General features: G+C 28.4%; 1 protein-coding gene and 1 long non-coding RNA gene across 2 annotated transcripts in view; both read right to left on the reverse strand.

Annotated features, from left to right (window-relative positions):
• The window catches only part of LOC129964295 (phosphoenolpyruvate carboxykinase [GTP], mitochondrial-like), a 45,876-nt gene extending 44,204 nt beyond the window's left edge, over positions 1-1,672 (reverse strand). The window contains exon 1 of the mRNA XM_056079068.1: positions 1,324-1,672. Coding sequence (XP_055935043.1) covers positions 1,324-1,352 — 29 coding nt within the window. The 5' untranslated portion in view covers positions 1,353-1,672. The remainder of the gene's footprint in view (positions 1-1,323) is intronic.
• Positions 1,673-17,888: 16,216 nt separating this feature from the next.
• LOC129963611 (uncharacterized) lies at positions 17,889-27,368 on the reverse strand. Its single transcript, XR_008784000.1, has 3 exons — positions 27,148-27,368; positions 21,206-21,322; positions 17,889-18,421 (listed from the first exon to the last, which is right to left on the reverse strand). It is a non-coding gene; the product is annotated as an uncharacterized LOC129963611 (long non-coding RNA).
• Between the last annotated feature and the right edge of the window lie 43 nt (positions 27,369-27,411).

Below are 27,411 nucleotides of genomic sequence, written 5' to 3' on the forward strand. Positions count from 1 at the left end.
AGAGGACTTAAATTTAAATAACGTATAAAAAATCCAAATAAACAAAAGAATTCCAAGAATATTTTATATTTAAGCAGGTTCAGAAACAACAACAAATATGTATATATATAGCTTTTATAAGTTCAAATTACAATTTCAAGACGTGGTACATTAGACTCCATTTACAAGAAATAAAAGAAAAGATGACTCAAAATATAGGAAATATATTCCAGGAATTATATGAAAGATAGACAGCAACTCTACTCAGAATCAACATATAAATGAAAAATGTTTTGCAAAATAATAAATTACAAAATCATAGCTAAAAAATTCTGCAATACCTAAGCTTAAAGCTGTACATATAAGTAAATGTCTTTTCAAATAATTAAAATAATTCTTCAAAATTATGTTGTCATTATAGACAACTATTTTGTTCTTAGATTTTAAGAAGAGTTCTTATAATACAGCATATAATAATTTCATAGTATCTTTAATATTGAAAATAACTGATCTGGCTATAAAGCACGAAAAAAAAATATTGTTAAGGTATAAATACCCAAGGTGGAGAATCACAAAATAACAAGATTTAATTATTTTAGAAACCAAAATTTAATTATTTTTACTTGCATTAAGAAATTATCTTATTTTTTTTTCCTCAAACAATACAATTTATCAATGGAGAAACTGCTTGATCTACACTTTATAATTAAAGTGATTTTCTCCCACAAAGAATAATATATAGTTGTGATCAATACAAAAATTCAGAGAAGTTACTTTATTTATCATTTGTTACATTCTGAAAAACGAACCATTAAATATATATATTAAAGTACCTAAAATCAGAACCTTATGCATTTGTAGGCAGGCAATAAAAAATATTTCAGCAACAGGAACATTCTTAATTTTTCTAAAATAGTTGAATAAATAATAAAAAGCTTTTTTCATATTTCCAATAAATAAAAATTTAATCTATGTTACATGACAGAAAAAATATCTAGTTACTAACAATCCACAATGGGAAAAAATTAATATTAAAGAAATAATTACTTGTAATCAGCAGATTTATTTAATTTAAGCTTAAGGATCGATTTAAAAATATGTTCGGTGCATTTTAATTTAGGCTAAAATAAAATCATTTTAATCTCTGGGTGGAAATTGCACATAAATAATTGTTAAAATTTTATAGGCAGATATCATTACGAAAACCAAATGCCATAAACATCAATAAAAGAAATAAAATAACAACAAAATTGTAATCAATACTGACATAATCAAACGTGCGAAATGTTCTGTAAATGTCAAATAAATTTTGGAAACTCGTAATAATAAGCAAAATATACATACCGCCTTACACTGTTCAATAATTTTGGCATTTTTCTGAATAAATAAAATAAATATTTCTAAACAGCGTCTACAAATTAAAGAAGCTGCAAAAGCACTTGCATCAAACACATACGCAAGTTCTTCGACAAACGCAAAATTGAAGTCTGCTCAAAAGCAAAAATAAGAAAAACTAGAAAACAAGTTGTCTGGAGTTGAGAAGAAGTTAGCTGTGTAACAGCAACTCCCTTATCATTTCTATTTAGTTATTCGTTTTAATGCACTTCAGATTAATAATCAATCAAATATAAAAGTTAACGCCGTTGAAATAAATGTGAATTTAAATATTCAAGCTGTATTCTGTTGCAAATATTTAAGGGGTGTGTAGTTCTCATTTATACAACATCCAATCATAAGACAGGTTATTACTGACAAGATAAATTGAGTTTATCAGAGATATACGTCATTAAAGATAAGTTGGAAAGGTTATCCAGGATTTCAAAATCCAAAAATTTCTACAGGCTTCGATAAGAAAAAAAATGTTATGTCTATATCGACACAATTACGTAAATTTTTGCCGGTAGCACACGATAGACTGATAAGCGATTGCAGCATTTTAGGGTGAAGGTTTTCTGTTTCTATGTGTGGCTGGTCGAATGACTGAATATCAGAAAATTTAATTTTTGTATTCGCTGATATTATACTTATGTTGCCTAGAGACGATAGTATTTAAGATACAAATTTACCATATACGGCGTTTTATTACAGCACTGAAGTAGAAGATAGTGATTAACAAATTATTTAATATACGCTCTATTTTCTCTCTTACTTTTGTTTTCCCTTTTTCTTCGTATTTTTTTAATTCTGTACTTTTTTCTCTATATATTCACAATGCATATCATTAATGAAATAAATTAACATACACATAGCTATTTTTACTTATTTTTTGTATTTTATTTGGTATTTATCTATTTTTTTATTTGGTATATTTGGTATTTATCTATTTTTACTTTGATATGCATAAAATATTCTTGTTATTGCTCATGAATTTGTTTTATTTGAATGTATTATCTATAAGAAACATATTTGCTTTTATACATTATTGCTTTAAAAAAAAATGTGCAGTAATGCATGAAATCAAAACAATCTCATAATAGTTACGCCAGTGCAACCTCATGATTTTGAAATATAGATTCGGAAGCACAGGTGAAATCTGGCGTTCCACTAAATTTTGAATCACAACACGAGAATATTTTCAACTAAATCGAGATATTCGATCGTTTTCTTCTAAGTGAATGCGAATAGGTTTAAGTGACTGGTTCTAGACCCAATCTCAAAAATGATACGCGATATTGGAGAACCAGGAGAATTTTAAATTTATCGTTGTGGGTGAAAAGTCTTGTATTTGCTGTGAAGTGAAAGTTTAAAGTGCGGAATGCTGTCAGGTATTAGTAGCACAATACTGTGCAATATTTAGGAAATGTTGTTGAAATAATATTCCATCGGAGCTAAAAAAAATTTTAAAGCATTAATACAGTAAAATTCTGGCAAAACATATGAATTATAACTTAACAATTCATTTAATTTGAGTTCTTTTTTTTTTTTTTTTTTCAAAAAAATCAGTTTTAACAATTTTTCATTAAATCTGAATACTGTGTAATATTATACGATATTTGTAAAATAAGATTGAAAATTCTATAATAAACAATGATGAATATTGATAAAACTATATTGTAAATTTTACATTTATCACCATTGGGAGAACACTAAGACAAATTATGTATTTAACAATACTATATAACAATTTGTTATTAATTTTTATGTGCTGTACAAGAAATTATCAGCTTATTCGGGTGCATTTTTTGATACTTGATTCTGATTCTTTGTACAAATCTAAAAGCATCCGATATTTAATAAATATCATAGCTCCTTTATTTATTTACTATAAATTCTACTAACGTTAGACAATTAGATAAAGACAAATTAAAGAGATTAAAAGAATTAAAAAATAATTACTTGTAGATATTAAAAAAAATACTTTTAGAAAATTTTTTATGCCCAACATGGTCAAATTATTTTGCTTAAGCAAACTATCTAGAACTTGATAACCGACCCTTGTTTTACAGAAAACTTTATTTTTTTAAAAAATTTTATTATCGTAATTTCTTAAAAAATGTCATAAACTAAATTAATTTTATTTTTTATAAACTAAAAAAAAACGTAAATAGATTTGAAAAAAAAATAATAATCCATACACACAGTTAGCAAAAAATAAATTTCCTACATCAGGAAAAAAAAAATTCACATCAGAATAGAATATATTCTATTGATCCAAATTAGATAAAATTTGAACTGCAGGTAATTTAAATGATGCTTTTGGTAATTATCAAATAGAAAATTTTTGTACGAAAATTCACCTATAGAAGGCGTAATAACAAAAATGGTATTTTTTTACAAATATTGAAAAATGTGAAACATCTTTTACGTTTAAGCGCATGAGTATCAACAGTATTCCTTGGATTAAAAATAAGACGTATTCTCCAAAAGCCTTAGTCACTTCTCTGCATATTATGCTTACGTTGCAAGAAAAATCGTTATGATAATATTATTCTACCAGAATTAGTAGAACTCCCTAGTAGAAAGCGCATACGAAGAGTTTCAAAATTTCCATGTGCTCTACGCTAGATGATACAGAAATCTAGGGAAAAGCAATTGGTAAAAATATTTTGCAGATACACGGATGATAAACCCTCATTTTTCAATGCCATATCCTTCTCATTCGCCATATATCATACCTTGCGACTTTTGGTTATGGGGTCTCCAGAAGGACCATCAAAGACTTGCTCCATCAAAGCCCAGCATCTGTGCCAGATCTGAAGAGCTGAATTCGGCATCATGCTCTTGATATTCCGGCAAACAAGAAACCAATTAGGTAAAAGAATCTTGGCACTGGGTAATAATAAAACGCATTTGATACCGCGTACCTCGTCATATTATGCTGAATCATCCTACGCAGAATTTATTCATTAAACACTTAAAATTGGCTAAATTGACTTAAATAATGATCTACAGTATAGAAAAAATTATATGAATTCTGATTTCAGTGGAGTGAACTCTGCTTCTTCCTAGTTTTTTACTTGTTCTGAAATAATCGACAAGATCAACAGATTTGCAAAATAAGTTGCAAGAACTTCATGATTCTGTAAGAAAGAAAGAGAGATTTATTCCAGAGAATATTGTTGATGATATTAAAATGAGGGGATTGACAGGTTTCACTAAAGAAAGATTTTCCTCTCTATATATTCTTTTTTTTTTTTTTTTTTTTTTAATTCTGAAGCAGATCTTCAAAAACTGAATTTGTCGAAGTATCCAGTTGATTTATATGTTCTGTTCCTTGTTAAATTAAGGACTAGAATTTCAAAAGAATTTTTATCTATTTTGTTTGAAATTTCAGATTTTACTGTTTCAATGTATTTTAATTTTGTAACGACAGTTTTTTTTTTTTTAATGAAAAGTTGAAATTATTTATCGGTTTTCCTCCAAAGTCATTATTGAACCATGACAAAACAGTTTGGTTCTGAAAATAAAGACTCCAGAGTCCTTATTGACTTCACTGAATTTTCTTTATAGAAACTTAAAAATCCAGTAGACCAGCAAATGACTTTGAGTTTTTATAAAAAAAAAAACAAATATTTTAAAAGATATGATAATACTTTCAGGAGCCATCAGCTTTATTTTATCATTATACTGTGGTAGCATATCTGACAAGGAACTTTTTATTAAAATTCATCTGATGCATGTATTAGAACTGAATGATTTTTGTTATGGCAGAAAAAGGTTTCTTCTAATTCCTCTTTATATGCTATTTAATATATATATATATATATATATATATATATATATATATATATATATATATATATATATATATATATATATATATATATATATATATATATATATATATATATATATATATATATATATATCATGATCTTATTCTTGTTTATTAAATTTACTGTACTGTATCTTTAGTTTTATTTTATGATATTCATTCAATGTAACTTTAGCATTTTAGAAATGTTCTGCTTTAAAAGTATATTGCTCAACAGTATGTTTTTATTGGTGATTAAAAAAAACTGTTCTTTAGTATCTAGGATGTTTTTATTGAATAAAATTGATTTCATCGTTTAATTTGACATTCTTGTCATGCTATGTTTAGATTCTTTCTAAGTGTCTAGAAAAAGAAATGTTAATAAATAGTTGATTTTTTTATAGGTGATTACATTGAAACATCCATTGGTCATATTTTTTCAAATAATTATCATATGTATTTTATCTATATATTTTTGTAATGTGTAAATAAAAATTACGAAGACATAATTTTGCTTGTTTGTCCTTTAATGATTTCTACAAATTAAAATGAAATAACTGATATAAATTAAAAAGAATGGTATCTATACCTTTTGTATTTTATAATTTGAAATTGTAAACATAATTTATTCAATATTTACATATTTAAGTTTCATGTTCTTTCCTCTGAGCAAATTGAAAATATCAGTATTTAAATATTAATAAAAACCACTGCATAAGAAAAAAAATGTAATAATTTTTATTAGTAAGCTTTAAAATGTTAACTTATCTAAGAGTAATAATTATTTTTAAAAAGAATTATATTCATAAAATTCAACTATAAATAACATTTACATATTATGTAAAAAAGAACATATGTAATTTTTCAAACTCATAGTCATTTGTCAAAAAGTATCCTTTGGATAAAAAAAAAGGGGGGGGATATGGGAAAGGAAAGAATAAAACGGCGCCAAATGAATTAAAAAGCGATGTTAATTAGTTATGCAAAAACAATAATTCCCTTGAAAATACTAATTAAAATTTTAATATAAAAAATAAAATTACATTACTACAAAAATTTGGAGAAAATCATTCAAAATATTAATTTCTTTTATTAAAAAAAGTTTTTAATAATTATTCCGCTAGTGAAAAATTCAGTGCTTTCATCAACGTTATCAGCAGACATCCCGACATGCGCAGAACGGTTGAAAATTGAACTGAAGCGGTTTGTTTGGTACCTGACACGTGACCGTGAATTGACCCCTTTGGATCAATAGAACGCATTTTAGAGCTCTCTGGAATGGGTGACTTTTGCTAACTCATATTATATATATATAATAAAAAAATACATAGAACATTGAACAAAATGGCTTAAGGCCTACATAATATTATGAGTGAATTATAAGACAATCAAAATTTGAATCTTAAAAATATTTTGCTGAAGAAAGTATTAAGAGACTAATAAAATATTTAATTGAAAATTTTAGTGGCATTAATACTGGCTAACCGCCTGGCAGATATTAGTAAACATGGTAATGATTTTTCACAAACCAGTTTTCAATATTCATTAAGTACTACTGCTATTAAGTGTGAAGTGAGAGCAGTTCTTTCTTATACAGCTAGTTCAGGTTTTTAAAAATAATTTATTTTCAACAAAATTTATTTGCGCATGCAATATTATCGGGTAATTCCGAACTCTGAGTAAGGGAATACTGCTCAATCTCATGTAGCTTTGAGCTACAATTTTGCGAATTAGGTGTTAAAAGCACTGTTTCTCATAAACTTGATAAAATAAATGTAAATATTAATCCGATTTGTTCTAAAATTCGCATATTTTACTAAAATGAAGAACAAACTATTAAATTAACAACAGTAGCAAAAGAATTTCAGAAAACAAAATCAAATTCATGCAGCTTTCAGCCCGTAACAATCTTTCAGTTCCACCAACCTTAATTGAGTAACTGAACTTATTACCAGCTTTCTGATTTTCAAAGCTTCGATTCCTGCAGCAATGAAAGTATAAACCATTATGGTGTTATTTGAAGGGGTTCTAAGGTGCAGAACTCTTCCACTCCTATTTGCTCCAATAATTATATGTTTTTTTGTTTTTTGTTTTTTTTGTTTGTTGGTTTCTACATTGTTTTTAGAACAATTTGTGAAAAATTACTTATAAATTTTTAAATGATTCAAAATGAATTTTATGTTTGTGGGTTTCTTAATGATATTCATAGTGTGTTTAAGAAATAAGATCAACCAATCCTTACCGGCTATTTTTGTCGATTCAATACAATATGTTTTGAATTGCTTGGATTTAGCAATTTTCGTTTGTCCACAAAATAAGCTAGCTAATTCTAGAAAGCGTTCAGTGAGTTTTTGTTTTTGAGAAAATCTACTTCAGTCTGAAACGATTTTCATAAAGATTAGAGGGCAGAAACTTGTCTTGTGATGGATTCAGGGATGCCAAAAGATCATCCTACTTTCTTGATTGTTCGGTATTCCTGTAAAGCAGCATCAATAGCTGTTTTTAGTTGAGCCTGGCTTCAAGATGCTTCATCAGTGTTTCGTATATAATATCAAAACATCTGTATAATAAACAAGAAACCAATTAGCTAAAAGAATTTTGGATATGAGTAATAATAAAACGCATTTATTTGATACCGCATACCTCGTCATATTGTGCTGAATCACCCTACGCAAAATTTATTCATTAAACAGGTATTATTTCAATTAAAATTCGCTAAATTGATTTTTAAAAAATGGTCTACAATATTGAAAAACGCTAGTCTTACAATATTTGTAGATGAAGATATACAAAATAAATATTGCATCAAACTTATTGCGACTCAAACTTTCTAACCTTTTTAATCTTCAGTATTTTAGAACTGTAGAATTTATTTTAGTTATACCTGGTAAGAGTTGTTTAATCCTTTATGAGTTAAATAATATGCATATTAGCTTTAATAGAAGGAAAAAGACACTTAACGACCTTTATTCTTATTACGCTGAAGCTTCTTTAGTATATTTCTTTAGTTGTGTTATAATTTAAGTAACACTTTGTAGACTTATGTAGAGACCATTCTGGTTGAAATTCGGTATATGCGTTATTTGGACTGTGGGGAAAAGAAATCCTCAAAAATAATACTACAAATTTCGATCACCATGTGAAAAGGTGACTCATAAAGAGTGAAAATCACGAATTTGAAACTCAAAACTTTATTTAATTCAGTATCATTTGTTCAATGTGCATTTTATTTGCGTCTATTGATGTTCAAAGTATATTATTCCGATTTTTTAAGGTAAGGCTTTTGTAGTATCGTAACCATTCTATATTTCAATAAATGGGAGTACTTATTGTAGAAGAAAAAGGGAACCTGAGGAGGGGAAAAAGTAATATCTTAGTATGTGTTCACACCCTTGAAATTAGCTCGTCGCACATTCTTACTACGAATTCTTCCTTTTCATTATTTTTTTTTTCTGAAACATCAGATAAACAATGATTTATATTATGCATTCCATTTATCGTATTCAACACCCGGAGAACAAACAAAAAAGATGTTCCCTTTGCATTGCTCAAGAAAATCAAGCACATTTTACTGCCTTGCTTTTCAAAATCACGCCCTTTTAAAAAGATTTTTCAAATTTAGGCACATTTAATGATACTATGCATCCATCATAAGTGTGTCACAATATTAATGCAATAGCTATAATAATTTGGTAGTCGAGGTAAGATAATAAAAAACACAGATGATAAAAAAAAAATATTAACTTTAAGCAAACAAAAAGAAAAATGAAATGTAAGTATACAGGCACAGCATCAGCAACCATAATACTTAATGCGGCCACAATAGAAGAATAAACTTTATGTACAATAGTTACATATATTACAACATTACATAAAACAATTCTGGGAAATAAGAGAACGCAGGTTTCATGACCCACAGGAAAAGGGTTAATTCATCTCAGCAAGTCGATGTTTCTCTTGTATTTTTTAGCTTTTCTCCCGACTGTAGATTTATTTTCTGGCAAAAGTTCTAAGAAACAATAATACTGACAAGTTTCGGTATTAGCAGAATTGGCCGATTTCCACAAGATTCAAATGTGATAACTTCTTATGTTTAAACTGGAAAATAATAACGAGCAACTACAATCGAGATTTTAATTAAGTTGCGCATTTATGAGAATTGTCGCAGCAGAAAAAAATTAAGTTGCGCTTAATTACAATCGAGATTTTAATTAAGTTGCTCATTTATGAGAATTGTACCAGCAGAAAAAAATAGGTTAAAAAGGACCCAAAAGTTGCTAAAATAAAACCATTGGTAAAGCAAAGATATCCCCTGCCGACAGATTGAAAGGGGTAGTTTTCTGCGTATTGAAGAATATTAACAGATCTACCTTTTCCTGTAGTGTAAAAGCATGAACTCGTTTCATCGTTTCCTGTTGGACTTGGCAAGCATTCTCGTTAGCTCCACCAAAGCTTGCAGCCGCAAAAGAAATACAGAGGAAAGAGATTAATGATTCCAGAGATAGAAATACAGCTCCCAACATCCATAATTTATTCCATAAAGGGTTTGATAGACGTCCAAAGGATCTAGGATGAAAAAACCAAAAAATATCCCAGTGCAATTTTTTGCTACGACCATGAAAACCGGTAAAGACATGATTTTCTCAAAATCTTTTAAAAATTTAGCTATGATGTTATAAGTATATAAGTAATCTCTGAAATCGTTACAGCTTATTGAAAAATATAACACCTCAACCCCATATCAATAAACAAGAAACATACTGTTGCTTTAAAATCTAACCATTTCCCTCTTCCTAATGTCATGACCAGCCAAACTCACTTCCATCCCTTATAAACGCATGCTGATTGACTCTGAACAAACAATAGTTTATCCTAAATTGTGCAATTAATAACTAGCAGGCTACACACTCCGATCCGCACTGCAACCCAACGCACCCTCCTCACTGCAGCTGAGTTCCTATTGGACGGCGTTCCACCTTCCTCTCCCTCTCCACCAGGGGACTGCTCTGCGTAGAACATCTGCCAACTACCAAGAACCACAAAAGTCCAGGGCATTCAACAACGCCAAGTCTAGTTTACATCCAAATTCCGCCACTACAGGAGATAGCTTCTGGCTGAAGCGGGCTCTCCTAAAGAAGTACAAGTCTTCGTTACAGCTTATATGCTTTTTCTCTAATCCGAATTTCGAATGTTCATTTAGAAGGTTTCGAATGCAGCAGCAGATAATAACATAAAAGATTTTAAGGGCAGAGCAAAAAAACATGTGAGGGGACAGCACTGAGAGGCACCACAATATACCAGATCTTGCAACCATCAACTGAAAATATGTCAATAAAAAAAAAGCTTGATATCTCAGTATCCTTTGGCAATGTATTTTTGTAGCCGGCAAAGTAACAATTAAAGAATCCACTGTATGAATTGCAATGAAGGTTATTAAGGAAGATATTATCCATAATCTATGAATTTTTCATTTCGGTTTTCTTAAAAGACGTTCATATCCTCTAACAAAATAGAATTGTTCTTTTTAATATCGTATACCAGATGACAGCAAAAATAACATTCCAGAATTTCGAACTTATATTTGATTTTACAACTTTTCCAGAATATACATCGTCATTCATGTAAACTGTAGGTATTATTCGGATTATGTAGGCTATCTCGATACAGAAAGGCTATTCTGATAAAGAAAGGCTAATCCCGAGGTAAATGTAGATTTCTTTTCTTTTTTCTTTTTTGTGATATTCATGCCAACAGGAAAGAATATAATTTGTATGAGAAATAGCTGACGCTGTACTGCAGCAGTAACCATTCTAGTTTTACGAATGTGGATCATTTGTTATTCGAGTTAAAAATCTTAATCAAGAATTAAGAGCTAAGAGTTCATTGCCGATTTTTAATTATTCATCTAGTAATTGTTTGTTTTTTGCAAGCTTCTCGTGAACTTGATTTGTAAATAAACTCGATATAACTATTTAGAAAAAGGCAGGATAGAATCACATCCGTTATTAGATATCTAATATATAAAAATCTCATGTCACGGTGTTTGTGTTCGTACTCCTCCGAAACGGCTCAACCGATTTTCATGAAATTTTTTATGTGTATTTGGTAGGTATGAGAATAGGTCGTAAAGTATATTTCATAACACTAGGTAATTATAGTGTTCCTATCCACGTTCACCGTACGATGAGGAGATCAACGCATGCTTGAAATCATTGCCACTGTGACGTAATGTTGAAACAGTCCAGCTAAAAAGCGCGTTCAAATGCTACAAGATCCATCTGCTGAACACTCTTGGACCAATTATTAGATATCGGCGATGGAAAAGTTGCTGTCTATGAAAATACTGGATGCATAAAATTGCCCACTAATTTCTGCACTATCGTTGATTCGCAAAATGCTCTCATTGACCGCATATTTCACTATGTACGCACACAATACATAAATCATGCGTGGCTGGCAGAAAGAGCCAATTTGACAGCAAAAAATGTGGACGTCGACGATTTAAACTTCAAGATACAGCAGTCGTTGCCAGCCGATTTGGTATCATACAAACTGATCGATACAGTTTGCGATCCTAACGAAGGTGTAAATTATCCAACAGAGTTTTTGAACTCACTGGATTTGCCAGGCATGCTACCACACCTTCTACGACTGAAAGTTGGATCTCCGGTTATTTTACTTCGGAATTTGAACCCACCATGGGTTCAAATTCTGTGCAACAACACGCGATTGGTCATTAAAAAATTGATGAAAAACGTTATCGAAGCCACCATTTTGAATGGCAAATTTCGAGCCGAAAATGTTTTGCTGCCACGAATTCCAATGATTCTCACAGACGTGGCAATCGAATTCAAACGCGTTCAATTTCCTGTTAGATTCGCATTTGCAGTGACAATCAATAAGTCGCAAGACCAAATTATGTCTGTTTGCGGCTTAGATTTGGGCACACCATGTTTTCACACGTGATATGTTCTCGCGTGGGCAAACTATCGAGCTTATTTGTGTTGGCTAAAGACGGACTGAGAAAAAATATCGTATACTCAATTGCTCTTCGAAATGAATATTGATTTTCTTTATTTCATTTTTATACTTTAGGATAAAAAATATATTACTTTTTTCACTTTACGTTTAACTTTTAAGAGATCAAACAATGTATATGTTCGTTATATTAATGAAATATATCGTATTGAGAAAATGAATGGTTGGTGTTTTTTTGGTTTTTATCGGCGATCATCATCTACAGCGCTCCATTCCTCTTTCTGCCATAGATCCCAACCCCACATACTTACAATGCATTCGTTAACAACCAAAATATTCAATAGAAATAATTTATAAGGCAGAACAACGTTTGCCGGGTCAGCTAGTTTTTAAATAAAATTACTCTAGTCAAAGTGATTAGCACAAGTGGCGTGTTTTTGCGAATATTAAACTGTAGCATGAGAGAAATAGTGCTATGTTTCTATTTAAATGGCCATCGATTTTTTTATTTTTTTCCCCCCCTTTTGATATGTGTCGCCGAAAAGCAAAAATATGATTCGAATATCGCCGATAATTTCCCATGTTTCTATTTGCATTTCTAAGTAACGAACATTAGATAAAATCAAAGAAAAAAAGAAAACTTTTGTGACCATGAATCTAAATATTGATCGACTGATTTTCTAAGGAAAATTAGGCAATTTTTGTGCATTATTATAATTGGACCCAATTATAATTAAGCACGAAAGCAGGCCATCAGTTTACAAATGGAAAAGGTATTTTATCTTTATAGATTTTTAGCATTTAAATCGTTACACTTAGTTCATATTGTTTAAGATATACATTTCAATAGAATTCTCTCTGACGTGCATTTATTTCTGTAATATTTTTACAAAATATCAAATTAATCTGCAATATCGAGGTGGGTTAAATATGTACTAATAAATTGACCGGATAAAGTCTGTATCTTATCTTTCACCAAAAAATCTTTAGAATCTGCAAGGAAACAAATGCCTACACTTATTTAGTATTAACTGTATTAGTCTTTCCGAAACTTTATCATATACTCTTTAGTAAATGTACCGCATACCGTTGGCTAGCAATAGGCATAGAAAAAAATTATTAGCGTGCAGTCATAGATGATTAACCGCAAGAATGCGGTTAATACACAAGCACTTGAACACCAAATGAATATTTTTGACACTTTTTTCCCCCAATCAATTAAAACCAAAATTTGAAAGAAATCTACTATACCATTTTTTAGTACTGAAATCATTGCCTTTGTGAACTATGGCGTTCACATGCCTGCAAAAATATGTACCGACAGATGATCAACCTCTTTATGAATTTAATTCCAAATCGGAGGCACACCTGCATTTAAGATGTTAAATTGCACACCAAATTTATATTCACACACCCGGATAGATACATTTGTTATGAAAGAATTTTGCTCAAAATTTGATAGAAGTCTTCAAATTTGGTGTGAAATTTCATACATCTATCTCAAAGCGGTTTACAGTTATCGCATTCACTTATTCTATAAGTGAATGCGATAACTGTATTTCCTGGAATAACTGGAACTCCAAGAATGTGATTCTCTAGACTCAGGAAGGACTACAGCGTAGTGATTCATCATAATTTTGATTTTTTTTTGACAGTTATTCTTTTCTTTTTATATATTTCGTATATAAGAAAATAAAAAGTAATGTCGTTTTATCTATTAACAATAATACTTTAAAATTACAATTAATAAATATAATAACTTTTATTTGGCTTTAGTACTATACAACATTTTCATAAGTCTTCTTTACTGCTCTTTCAAAGTTTGGTTAGGTTTCTATTAAATTCTACGGTATTTGTAAGAGCTCTTAATTCATCGGTATTTTATAGGTGTTTGAATGTTATTCTGCCTATACTGTGTTACATAAAAGGGAATTCAGAATTTTAATTCTTTAGTCCGTTAAAAAAAAAAATCTGAAAGCCGAATAACGTGGAGGGAAAGCGTTTAAAAACATAGAAGTTCTACAAATTGTGAGAGTGATGACTGTTTAGGGTATTCTACTTTTTTGAATAAAATGCTTAGCAAGGAGGAAAAAATTCACCATATAATTAGATAGGTAGGAATTATGGATATTAATTTTGGATTATTAAAATTCATTCACTCATTAGAGTACATAATATACTTAAGGTAAATTAAATGCAAAAATATAAATCACAAAGGAAAATGAATATTACAAAGCCATGCCATTTTTTTTCCCCGAATGAAACTGTTTAGAGTATCATATGAGACAGGCTCGCATTTCTGATAATGACAGAAAAATTATAATTTGAAATGAATCAGTGTAAATTTTTAAAAAACTAGAAGTCATTGGTGACCAGTTTGATCGTCCAGATTATTAACTTATTAGGCAGTTAAATTATTAATAAGGGATGTGTTTCTTTAAAAAAGTTATTTAACACGATAAAAACACATGGATTCACTTAAAACAGTTTATTGCAATTTACAAAGTACATATATTAAAACGGAAATACTACTACGGATTGTATGAGTGGCAAAAAGACGAGCTTGTATGTTTTGATGGAGAGTTAGAATCCCGTAAAGACATTGTTTTCTGATAATGTATCAAATTGAATTAAAAATATTATTAAAGATAAATGAAAAATTGTATGAAAATAAAATTAATGTTATTAAAAAGATAATTATTTTGGGAGATATAAGCATCAAGTTATAGCGATTACGGCTGGACTTAAGATTAATATAAGGGCGCAAAGATTGAACAATTGTTGAGCGATTTCTCGCCAAATATAATCGTGACAATTTTTGGTTGCAACTATAAAAGCCTTTTGACAGCATTTCTGGTATACACTCAAGATTACAGACTTCTAGAGATTTTTGATATTTTTGATGCGCTCGGTATAAAACCATACATTAATCTTACGTCTTACCATAATTACTTACCTGACGACAGTTAGATCTAGTTTTGCTCTTGATTGAACTTTTTGTTTGAAGTCTATTTCTTGATTTCTTTTTTATCTTCTTTCCTCTGATTGAATGTCCTCATTGGTAACATAGCGAACTATCTTCAGAACACTTCTAATAATATTTTGTAACTCCATTAATTAGCTAAGCGAAGCGTTTGATTCATTACAGCTGTAAAAATGTTAAAAAAAAAAAAAAAATGAAGCAATCTGAAATTCGTATAATGTTTTGTTTATATTTAACTGTTGCTATTCGAAAATTAGTAATAAGATCGATTTCTGTGCCACGTATGTTTGCGTTTTATATACATAGATTTTCAATTTGTTATTAACTTTATCCACAGCTGGTATATAATGTATAATGGCTGGCTTTCCATGTTTCCAGTGTCTTATAATGGTCTGCAATATGTTGCCAAACAAAACTTCTTTATAAGAAATTTATCTTAGGTACATGAATGTAGAATCGCCAAGTAAGTAAAAGGGTACTCACTATGCTGGTTACAATGTTTAACTGGTTATAGTGTTTCCGATAACAAGTGATACTTACTCCCCACCCTTTTTAATTTCTTTTCCATAATTTTGGTTCCTCAAACAAGAAATGGATATTATTCTAATGCAAGATTCATTATTTAAATAAACTCAATTTCTCAAAACAGTAGACATTTTATTTCTACATACATTATTATAAAACTTTCCAACTAAACTGTTGTCTTAAAAAGGATACCAAAGTAAACTTATCTATTTAGATTTATTATTTATCATGAAGCACTTGCTAAAAAATTGTAGCCATTGCAGTTTTCAGTACAGAGGATATCAGATATTACATACTTTCACCACTGAGGCCAAATTGTTGGTAGTTATGTAATTAGAGATCTGTAATTATGACAGCGAACAAAAATATTAATAAAACAATATAATAATGCAGCCATTTGAAGCATAGACTGCATATAATATATAAGAGAAGTGTCAAATATACAAGCAATTGTCATATATCACTCTTTGCCGAATATATTGGGGGTGGGGGCAGAGGGTAAAAATATAATTGAATTATGTAATGAATGGTCCCCCCAAAAAAGCAGATCACAACTAAAGTGCCGGAGAACATAACCAATACTTGCAGGTTATTACATTAGCATTCAGAAATGTACAGCAAAAGTAATAAACCTATGTTAAAGCAGCAATTTCTTATCCATTCATGACCACTTGTAAAGTAAAATGCCATTTTAAATTGTATAATAATAATAATTATAAAATAATGTTATGAAATTGTTATTCAAATAAGACCTCAAGAAAAGATGCAAGAATATTAAATTGTCTTCACATGAATATTATCCAAATACCTTTTGTTTAATAGAGAACCACGAAAGCAAATATGTCAAGATTGGATAAACAATTAAGTGGATTTCTCCAGGTTTTTTTGGCAATATGAAGAAAGAGAAAAATTGGGAGTGATTGCAAAGATATTTTAGAAAATCAGATGCCTATTTAATTTCCTTCAGAAAATTTGAAAAACTTCAAAATAAGAATTCTCTATCTTCAAAGGCTATGCAATTTACTGGGTTTCGATATTTTTATATCATTATTACCAATTTGGGAGAACATACCTCATAAACAATATCTATCATTCCTATGGTATCTTTCATAATTTTTCCTTGAGTAATGCTATGATTACAGGTAGTTCATACATAGGCACTGCAGCATTCTCAGCTTGTTTCAGTACATAATCATCAATTTTTTTCATTTCAATAATTTCAAGCTGTCATTCCTTTGAAATGCAGCAAAAAAAAAAAAAAAAAAAAAAAAAAAAAAACTTTTTGTAAAGATAAAATATCTACACAGTTTCTGAAGGAAAGAAGGAGCAGTCAGAAGAAAATTTCCAATTTCTGTGAACGTACAAGCACAGTAACAAAGTGCTTTTGCTCTATTCCACAGTTTATGAAGAAAAGGAAATATTGTTAGGAGTACAGCATCTTCATTCTTATCAGTTAATCATCTTCATTCTTATCAGTTAATTTTAAACAGTGCTCTGTTGTAGCATTTTTTTCCCCTTTCAGAAGCTTGAAACTTAGATATAAATAAAAAATGGAAGATAATTATCAATAAATATTTTTTTTTTTATGTTAGGAAGAATTTTATTAAATTTTTAGGAATTGTGAGTAGAATGGCAAGAAAAAAATAACTAAAAACATTTATTTTAAAATTTAATTCCTAATGAACAAACATGACACAGGTTTTGAATAAAAAAGCTAAACTTCTTTCAATAAAGAATTGTGCCAAAGATAAACACCTAGAAGTAAAATGCATGATTAATTTAACAATTAAATCAATAGAATGATGTGAAAAATAATTAAGATATTAAAATTAATCATTAAATTAATTGACTTGAGAAAACAGAAAATCTGATTCTGATTTTTACAACAGGTATCAATGCATAAGGCATTACAGATTTACAGACTCCCTATAACTACCATATAAACACCATCACATGGTATGGTGTTCCTTCACACAAAATTTAATTTCTAGATGCACTTATAAACTAAGGTCAGTAATATACTTTATTGTTAAAACTTTTTACATTTCATAGTATTTCCACTATTTTGATAACTGTCTATATAATTAGTTCAACCATATTTCAAATCAGTTTGGAAATTTATTAAGTAAAACCTTCAAATTCTTAACATGAAAGCATTTTCAAAATATTCAGTGATAATTCAAATTTATATTAACTTTTTTATATGATTAAACAAACAAAAATATGTTAATAACAAAATAAAAACAGAGTCTTTATTTTTTTGCACTTTTATACATAATTTTTTTAAACAGTAAAAGAATAAAATCCAACACATAAAAAATAAATAAAAAGGTATATACACTTGATTAAAGTGTTTGCTAATTCTTCATTTTCAACACACATATGCATTTCTAAATTTTCTAAAAATTTCTAAGTATTTTTTTATAATTACAAAAATTTGATTTCATGTCAGAAAATAAGGATATACATTTAAGAGCTAGTTACTGAGAGCCAAGAAGTTTCTGGTCAAAATAATTGGGTGTCTAGCAAGTTAAATAAAACTGTCATGAAACATAAGATCACAAATTACAAAAATATACACAAATGAATATATACAATGATAAAATTTGAATGAGGGAAATGATTATAAAATGAATTCATAATTCATATTATTTACACTTCACTTTCTTGCTATTGGATCACAGAGTGCTATAAGTAAATCACAGAATCAAAATTGGTGAAAACAGAGTAATGACGATCTTGGATTCCAGCATCCTTGATAACTAAAATACCAAAATAAACATTTAACATTCCAAAAAATCAAAATAATATGTTATATATATGACATATATATGTTAACATAACGTAACATATAAAATACATGTTTAATGTATAAGAATTATTTCAAAGATTATGACATATACAATAGATAAATATGTAACATAATGATGAAAACTATACACATTATTCATGTAAATATTTAAAATAAGATTAAGAAAAATATTAGAATGATACTTAAATAGTAATCCAAGCTTCTAGCTGTAATCTTATTTTGTTAATGGAAATACAAGAATTTAAGACTAGAATTTCAATTATTTGTATCAAATTTTAAAATCATGTAAAGAGTTCTTTGATTCTTGGGATATAAAAATAGATTAGGATAATAAAATATTAAATTAATCAAGATGTCTGTTGTATAATTCAGTAGATCAAATCTTCTAGTTCTCAACAATTCTCTGCAGTAATTTTCAATACATACTCAAATGATTAGTTACATTGTCTTTCTTTTTACTCTATATCTTAGTCTTGCATCTTTCTCTTTATTGTATTGTGGTTGGTGATAATAAATACACTTGGTTAGTTCTAAAAAGTTTATTATGACAAGAGTGGCAAGTTAATGGGACACAGCACAAACAAATAATACATGTAAATCAGAATTATATTGCGACACATATCATTACATTACCAGAACTATGATTATCATTCAATGACAGATAATCCACAGTATTATACACAGATTTACAGGCCAATATCAGAACCTCTCGTTCTACTACTCAGAGAGCTTGCATCTCTTTAATTATCTCTAGACTCGTATTTGTTCTGCTTGTAGTATAGGTATCTTCAGGCTGCTCTCAAAAAGCTGGTTCTAACACATGCAAACGATAAATTTGGTCATTGAATTGAATTTAGTTCAAAAATGTATTAAAAAAAACATATTTAAAATTTCTAACTGATTAACTCATTACCTACTATGATCCCCATTTAGGGATTTTGGAATTTCAAGTATACCAGAGGACCAAAAGTATATTTGGTATTCCTGACAGCTTAGTTTATATATATCAGTTAACATTGTGTGTAGTAAAAATTGTATATTTTGTGCTTCGTTTCTTTACAACAAAGGAACAAATTTTAAATTTGCCTGTAAGTTGGTCAAATTTGAAGCATTCTATTTTTGGTTTGGTTTTTATATTATAATGAAACATCATATATAAATATGTAATTTAGAGGTTATAGTAATGCTCTTCGGTTTTTGTTTTTTATTGAAATTGTTTTACTGATCATTTTATAACAATACCAATTTGAGACTTAAAGCTAAAAATCTTACAAATATAAAAATGACCATTACCCAGTCTAATCAGGCATGTGACCGTTAAACAGAACTGATCTTTTCATTATTTTGAAAATTATTTACTCAATACGGATAATGGATATTGTTATGGCAAATTCTGCAAAATAAATGGGCCTGGTGTAGTAGTATTTATAGAACAGATTAAAAAAGAGTCAGTAATAAATAATGATATTAATTCAATATGAAGACAAGAAAACACAAATGAAAACATATAGTTGACATGCATAAATAAACATCACAAATACCAAGAAAAATTTGCAGGAAGAGAGAGCATATATAACTATTAAAATCCCTCAAAATCCGCTATTCTCCATTCTCTATTCACTCAAGCTGTACTCAACTACTGATTCAATACAAATGCAGTGCTCAACACAACACTTCAGATTGCTCAGCACACGACATAATGCTTAGTCTCAAAACTCGACTACAAGACTTGGCACACAAACTCAACTAATCACTTGAGTTCAATTCAACTTACCAACTCCACTTCAGTCTTCTAGCTTTTCTTGATTTCTGCAATAGGGCAGAGATGGTTCAAGAAAGATCACTATAAATCACATCCTAATGGACTTATTGCAAAAATTCCAAGAGATTCTGGAATCTTCTATCTTGTCACTAAGCTAAGCTCTCTATAAAACTGTCTTCTTTATTAGGAAACTTACTGCACTAAGAAGCAACATTACAAATTCATAACAATATACTAAATTTAAATTATTTCATAATGATGTATCTTTTAGAAATAAAAGCTACTATTTTATAAAATGACTATTTTGAAACTTTACATTAAACAACTATATGAATATTGTTATAGTTCAGACAGGTGTATGGATTAAATTATTTTAATTCTGACTGTAAAAATAAAAAAATTTTGATATTAGTTATTTACATTTAATAAAGTAAAAACAACCCAGTTTTCAATAGACTACAACAGTTCCAACTAGTTCATTTAGAGAACACAGAAAAAATAGCAGCAGGAGGCTCTTACTCAATGCAAGCACAAAATTAATTCACTGATCAGCGAATGCAGTAAAGCTTTTAAATACTTTGAAAAGACTCGTAAATTTTCTGGAAAAGAACAGAAATTTCAAAATACCAGGTCACCAAAATGTTGCCTAATCATCAAATTCACACCAAAAGCCTTGGTAAAACATCAAAATTCATTCAATTACAGAATTCATGAGAACATTTCACAGAGTTCTTAAGTCTTAAAACTAAAAAAGAGGGTGGAATAAATGCTACTTCCAATTAAATGTATCAAGCAAACATGAGAACCAGGTTACATAAATGAAAAAAAAATATATATTAATTTTTTTTTAAATAATTGCAGATAAAAGACTGTAAATAATGTGAACGAAATAACCAAAAATGCTTAGTATATAAAAATTAAATTTCGAGTTTAATATTAAAGAATACAAAAGAAAAATAATTAAATCAGTACCACAAGTGCTTCATTCCACCTTTTGTGATTCCTTTGGTTTTTCAAGAACATCGTCATGGAGCAGCACTTGGAAGAAACGTTGTCGAGAAAGACTACAAAACCATATAACTGCCCAACCTTAATAAAGATAAACACTATTTTAGTACTCTGTATTAATTACTAAAATGACAAGAATAATAAGAAAAGAAGACAAAACATTCTTCCAATTGTTATATTCTTTAATCATTATATTCATGGTTCATCATAGCTAATATAGATTTAAAGACAAATGAAATTCAAATATATTTATTAAGTAAAACTTGCTTCCCCAAATGAAAAAGGCATCAAATATGTTATTCCACAATACATAATTATATATTTTCTTACAAATTTATGCCTAGTGCATATAAATATATATTTACTGACCAAGTAATTAAAACAATTCAAGTATTATCAAAATTTTGAAATTGTAGATAAGAATATTTTTATTGTTATTGAGACATATTGAAGAATTTAATAGAATAAAGGAATATAAAATAATTTTCTATAATATACATATATAAATATGATGTTTGTGATATTATTGTAGAATATTGTGAAAATATTGTAGAATTATATGAAAGAAAATTAATCTAAATTTGATTCCAAAAATGTTGAAATCTGTTTTTTCTGTAGAAATGTGTCATGCCTAGCTTTTCTTTTGCAAACTTCCAACTTCCTTACATTGTAACACATACTTTAAGAACATCTTACAATTTATAAGAAATTATATTTTTTTATAATTCTATTCTTAAAAATATATTAATAGTATACCCATTTAAGAAGGAAAAGGAAAATAATCTCTTCATACATATGAACTCAAAAAAAGCTTTCTAAACTAATATAACTACTACTAAAAAAATAATCTCCAGGGTGCATAGTGAGAAACTGCTGCAAAAATAAAGTACTTTTAAGCACCTTAACCCCCAAAAATTAAGCACCTTTGTATAAGTATGCATATGTAAATTGTATATTTTCTAAGCATAGTATTTTTTTTTTCGTTTTATAATAATGCAAAGTTTTTATTAAAAGAAAAAAATTCTTAAAAATTAATTTGAAAAACTTATTTTTTAAATTTTAATATTTATTTCTGTATTTGCACAACATTTTTTATTGTAAAAGCATGCCTTTTTGGATTTGACAAAGGTATAGAAATGATCAAAAAAAAAAGAAACTACTAATACCAAAAAAATTGAGTCAACTTTAATTAGATTAACAAAAAAAGATCAGTGAGCTTTTTCAACTTTCTTAAAAATTAAAATAAAATATAAGATAGATGCAATATTTCTGAAAATGTCGATAGTGATGCAGAAGCTCAACATGACCACAAATTTTGTATTTGAGCTTTATAAAATCAACAAGATTAAGATCCAACACGGCTGTGATAGAAAGAGTAAATTTCTCCCTGCACTGACTCATTCTATAAAGTAACTTTATTTACAATCTTATAAAGCTAAGAACTAAAGTATTTCTATAGTTATGAAACTGCCATGAAATTGATGATAGAACAATGTCATGTTCTAAATAAGTTTTTAAAATCAATTTTTAATAGCAGTGTTCACAACCGATCAGATAAAAAAGAAATTGTCTTATCGCCTTTTATTTCTAAAGTGTAATAAAAGTCTCTCTTTTTTTAATGTTTAGTGTTCCAAAATTTAATAAAAATCTCCTTTTTGAGCTATAAGCAAAAATTCTTACAACTAACTAACTATTTCACAAAGAAATGAAAATGTTTTAACAAGTCCTAGCTTTCATAAATTTTAAACTCAGTGGCACGACAGCCCATGTGGGACAAGGCCTACAGTGTCCATATCTGCTTTCTTGACCACGGACCCTGGGGTGCAAGGCATATGTCTCCCTTAGGTGGTCAGCCTAACGCGGAACCCCCGGTTAGTTCCTAAGCATGCTTGGTCTTCAGTGTATTGACCTACTGAAGGGATGAAAGGCTGAGTCGACCTTGTCCAGACTGAAGTTTTCATGAATAATAAAAATAAATTCATAAAGTTAAAAAAAAAATATCAGCTCAGTAGTTAGAAGCAAAATAGAAATAAATCAGTCAGAGTGTCTTCCTAAAACTTTCTTGCATATTGCCAGGAAATGCCTTGTGTGACACTGGTTTACAATAGTTACAGGATATAAACACTAGGCGTGAATTAGGTATTTTTACTGATTCTATCGTATGGTCGTTGGCAAGTTTTAGGGATTAATCTCTGGCATAAGGTTGAAAGTATCTGAAAAGTGAATTTGGGTTTTAGACGCATTTTTTCCAATGGATTAAAACAAAAATTTGACTCAAAACAGTATTTATACTCACAAAATTACATACTAAATTTGAAATATCGAAGTCACTACATTTATGAGTTATCGAATTTACATATTTCTGAAAGTACAGACTAACATGAGGTGAACTCCTTTTTGGATATGGCACAAAATTTGACAGATGTTTATGTAATAGATATCAAATCTGTGTACCAAATTTTAACTATCTAGCTCTCTTTGTTTTGTAATTATCAGGCTAACTTCAGGCTTATGGGACAGTCGGACAGACAAACAGATTTCATCTAAAAAGATGTTGCTGAAATTTTGACTAAAGTCTACAAGTTTGGTGGGAAGACTATACCAAATTTCATCCATCAAGCTCAAAGTGTTTCTGTGTTATCTTTGTCATAGACAGACACTTTTCCGAAAATGTGTTTTCAAATTCAAGGAGGTATGAATCATGGAGATTCATTAAAATCATGAGATCAAATTTTTTGATGATTGTAATATTTTCTCTAAATTTTGTATACAAGAAAATAAAAATGGCAATTGAAGCATTTTTTAAAAAAAATTTTCTTTAAGCCAGTGTGAGACAGTATATTGTATTGCTTCAAAATTTAACAAAACTTATCAAATAAATTTTATTTAATGAACAAGCTTTAAATTTTTTAAATTTAAATAAAAGCAAAGTAAACATCACCTCCCTTTTACTACAGTTTTCACAGCTGCAGAATAATACAATTCAATGATTCGAAAATGCAATATCATTTTGAATTATATTATAATTAAAATCTTCATTATAAACTATGTTCAAAACTAATTTCTTAGAAATTATTTTTTTAAAATTACATTCAACTAAACAAAATTTTTATTATTCAAAGAATATTCTTTTTTAACCTTTAAAACAATGTTAAAATCTTTTTTATGTGATGATATATTTTGATGTTATGATGAAAACACATTAAAATTCTCTTTTTTAATTAAACTTCAAATTAAAATTTGAGAAATCCATTCTTAGTGTGCCTCTAATGCCCCAAAAATAACTTCCCACATTTCATGCTCCTAATTTCTCTCTGAGCGACGATTGGCATAATATCTTAATGTTAAACATTTCTTAGGACAACACTTTAGATAAAAAGAGAGATTTCATATTGAAAAAAATTTCTATATTAGTTATAAAAAGAAAAGAAAAGAAAAAATCATTATAAAATTATATAAACTAAGTCATAAAAAAAATTGTAAAAAACTTTTTTTTTTATTTCTTTAGAAATATTTAAATGCCAAATCCAGCAGTTTCTTCTTTTAATCAAATTTTTTTAATCAAAACAAATATGGCAAGAATAGTTCAACAAATAAAAATGTTTAAATGGATAGGGGCATTATACCACCAAAGATAACATGATCATTGAAAATTTAAAGCTTCAAATTAAAATTTCATCATACTAGATTTTAAGCGATTGACTAACATAATGAGATACCACAATTAAATAAAATTCAATATAGTACAGTTGAATACCAATCGTAGGTCATTCAAGTGATTGCTCAAAAGCGACATATTAATGAGAATGATGATCGAATATGCAATCGTTTTTAAAGCAGCTTTTCCCATGTATCATTTTGGTACATCAAATTCATCCTACTATTTTCATATTTTCCATTGATCAGACCATATTGCCTATTCTTCTTTAACAACACATAAAAGTTTAAATATATACTTACCAGGCATAACTTAAATAAATTCTTCAACATCTAAAACATTAAAAACTGAATTTTTTTTTTTTTTTTTTTTTTTTTTGCAATAAAAATGGCATAGTATGCATTTTGTACTGCTTCTTCAGATAACTATTCCAGTATTTTAATAAATAGCAGTGTACATTGTTAAAGAAAAAGAGAGCAAAAAAAAAAAAAAAAAATTAAACATTATCTTAATATGTGATGGAACCCTTGGAATACTTCTTCGAATTCTCCCTCTTTGTTGGTTTTATTTTTTGATACATCCGGTAAACATGCCAATACGATCTTTATTTCAAATTATCATATTCAACTTGTGGGGAAACAAAACAAAATGAAAAGCTTTCTTCATCTTCACGAGAAAATTAAGCACTTTTTAATGACCTTTCCTGAAAATTAAGCACTTTTAAGGTGCTTAAAAATAGTTTTCAAATTTAAGCACTTTTCTTGATGCTATGCATCCCTGTTACTTGTGTATTAACCACCTGCTAGTTATTAATAATCAGAGTTGTAATGTTTATAATAACCAGAGATTATTTGTCCTCCACACCCCTAAAAAAACTCACTAATCATATCATATTAGTGTCTAAAAATTGGCCAATGACATACTGTTAGACAAAAATTTCCCAATGGCATGCAATTAATACAAAAGTACCAGATTTTCAAAACAATTTCCTTAGAATAACCAGAATATTTAAACCCAAAACAAAATTATACTTTGTTTCAAGCTTCAAAGTAAGTCAATTTAGCTTTATAATTTAAGTATTTTTATGTAACTTTTTACTTTACTTTACATAACTTTAGAGCTGCCATAGTCGGTTGACATCAAAAAATTTTAGTAGTAGTAGTCTATAAAGCTACTAGTATTAATGATTGGTCATTTAAAAGTATTTGTCAAAAATAAAAATTACAGAATGCTCGAAATATATGGAGCATCATTACTATCAATGTAATATAAAAATAGCATCCTTGCGAATAATGTAGAATTCTTTTACAATAATTCTAATCAACAAACATAATACAATATTAATATAATCTACTAATAGTACAATATAAAATTAAAATTTTTAGTTTTAAATTGCTTCACTATGATATAGAAATTATCAAGAAGGTAAAAGTTAATTTACCAAGGATTTTCATAACATCTTAATAAATAAATATATCATTGAAAATATACGGTGCATCTGATCAAACTAATAAAGTTAAAAGCTTTATAAACATTCTACGAGGGTCTACTTATTAATATATTAACTTTTATTAAAATATGCTACATTTTAACTAAGGCTTTACTTATTTTACAAATTGTAAGTCTCTAAATTAGCTGTCAAATTTTGGCAATGAATGCCAATGATACAATAATTTCTTGAGAAATGAAATACTTTGCTCCTTATTTCAAATAATTTCGGCTTACATTTACATATTACACTGCATATTTTATTTGTATAGTGAGTGAATTTTTAAAATAATTTAGTAGCAACTTATGGAGTTAAAGAAACAGATTGTGAAAATAAGATAAAATTTGGATTATGAGACAAGACATTATTTCCCAACTTCACATCGTAATCTAACGATTTGTGTTAAAAGGTGGAAAAAAATTATTTATCTTAATTTGTCCAATTAAAAAAAATTTAAAAAATCATTATGGTGTTACTATAAAAATTTTGCCACTTTATCCAAAATATAAAATCTTAAGGGAAAACGTCGTATTCTTTTTTTTTTTTACTTATTATTTTAATTAACAATTCTAAAATATAATAGTTGTGTAAGTATGTTCCATTAATCATAGTTCGATTGATAAAATTCGAACAAATGAAATTTCGAAAAGATAAAATTAAAGTACCAAGCCATATCTAACATTCATTTTGAATGCAAAGCAATATAAATAGCTTAATAAACTGGATACAAGTAACACAAGGATAATACTCTGTACTTACAAATTATTAAATATATTATAACAAGTAGTATAGCTAACAACGTAGCGATTGCTGGAATAAACATTATGCTAGAGTTCGCAAAATGCGCGTAAGTTACCAATCAATTAAAACACATGAACCCAGATTTCACAACTAAAATTTAAATTTCATACAAACAAAGAGCTTGGTCAAAACCATGTTCAACACATGAGATCATCAATCGGCGCAGCAAATAATCATTTCATTAAATTCCATTGAAGTGAAAAGAAAGGTTACATTTTTCAG

This window comes from Argiope bruennichi, chromosome 3 (genome assembly GCF_947563725.1).
Source record: "Argiope bruennichi chromosome 3, qqArgBrue1.1, whole genome shotgun sequence".
In the NCBI taxonomy this organism is placed as follows: domain Eukaryota; kingdom Metazoa; phylum Arthropoda; class Arachnida; order Araneae; family Araneidae; genus Argiope; species Argiope bruennichi.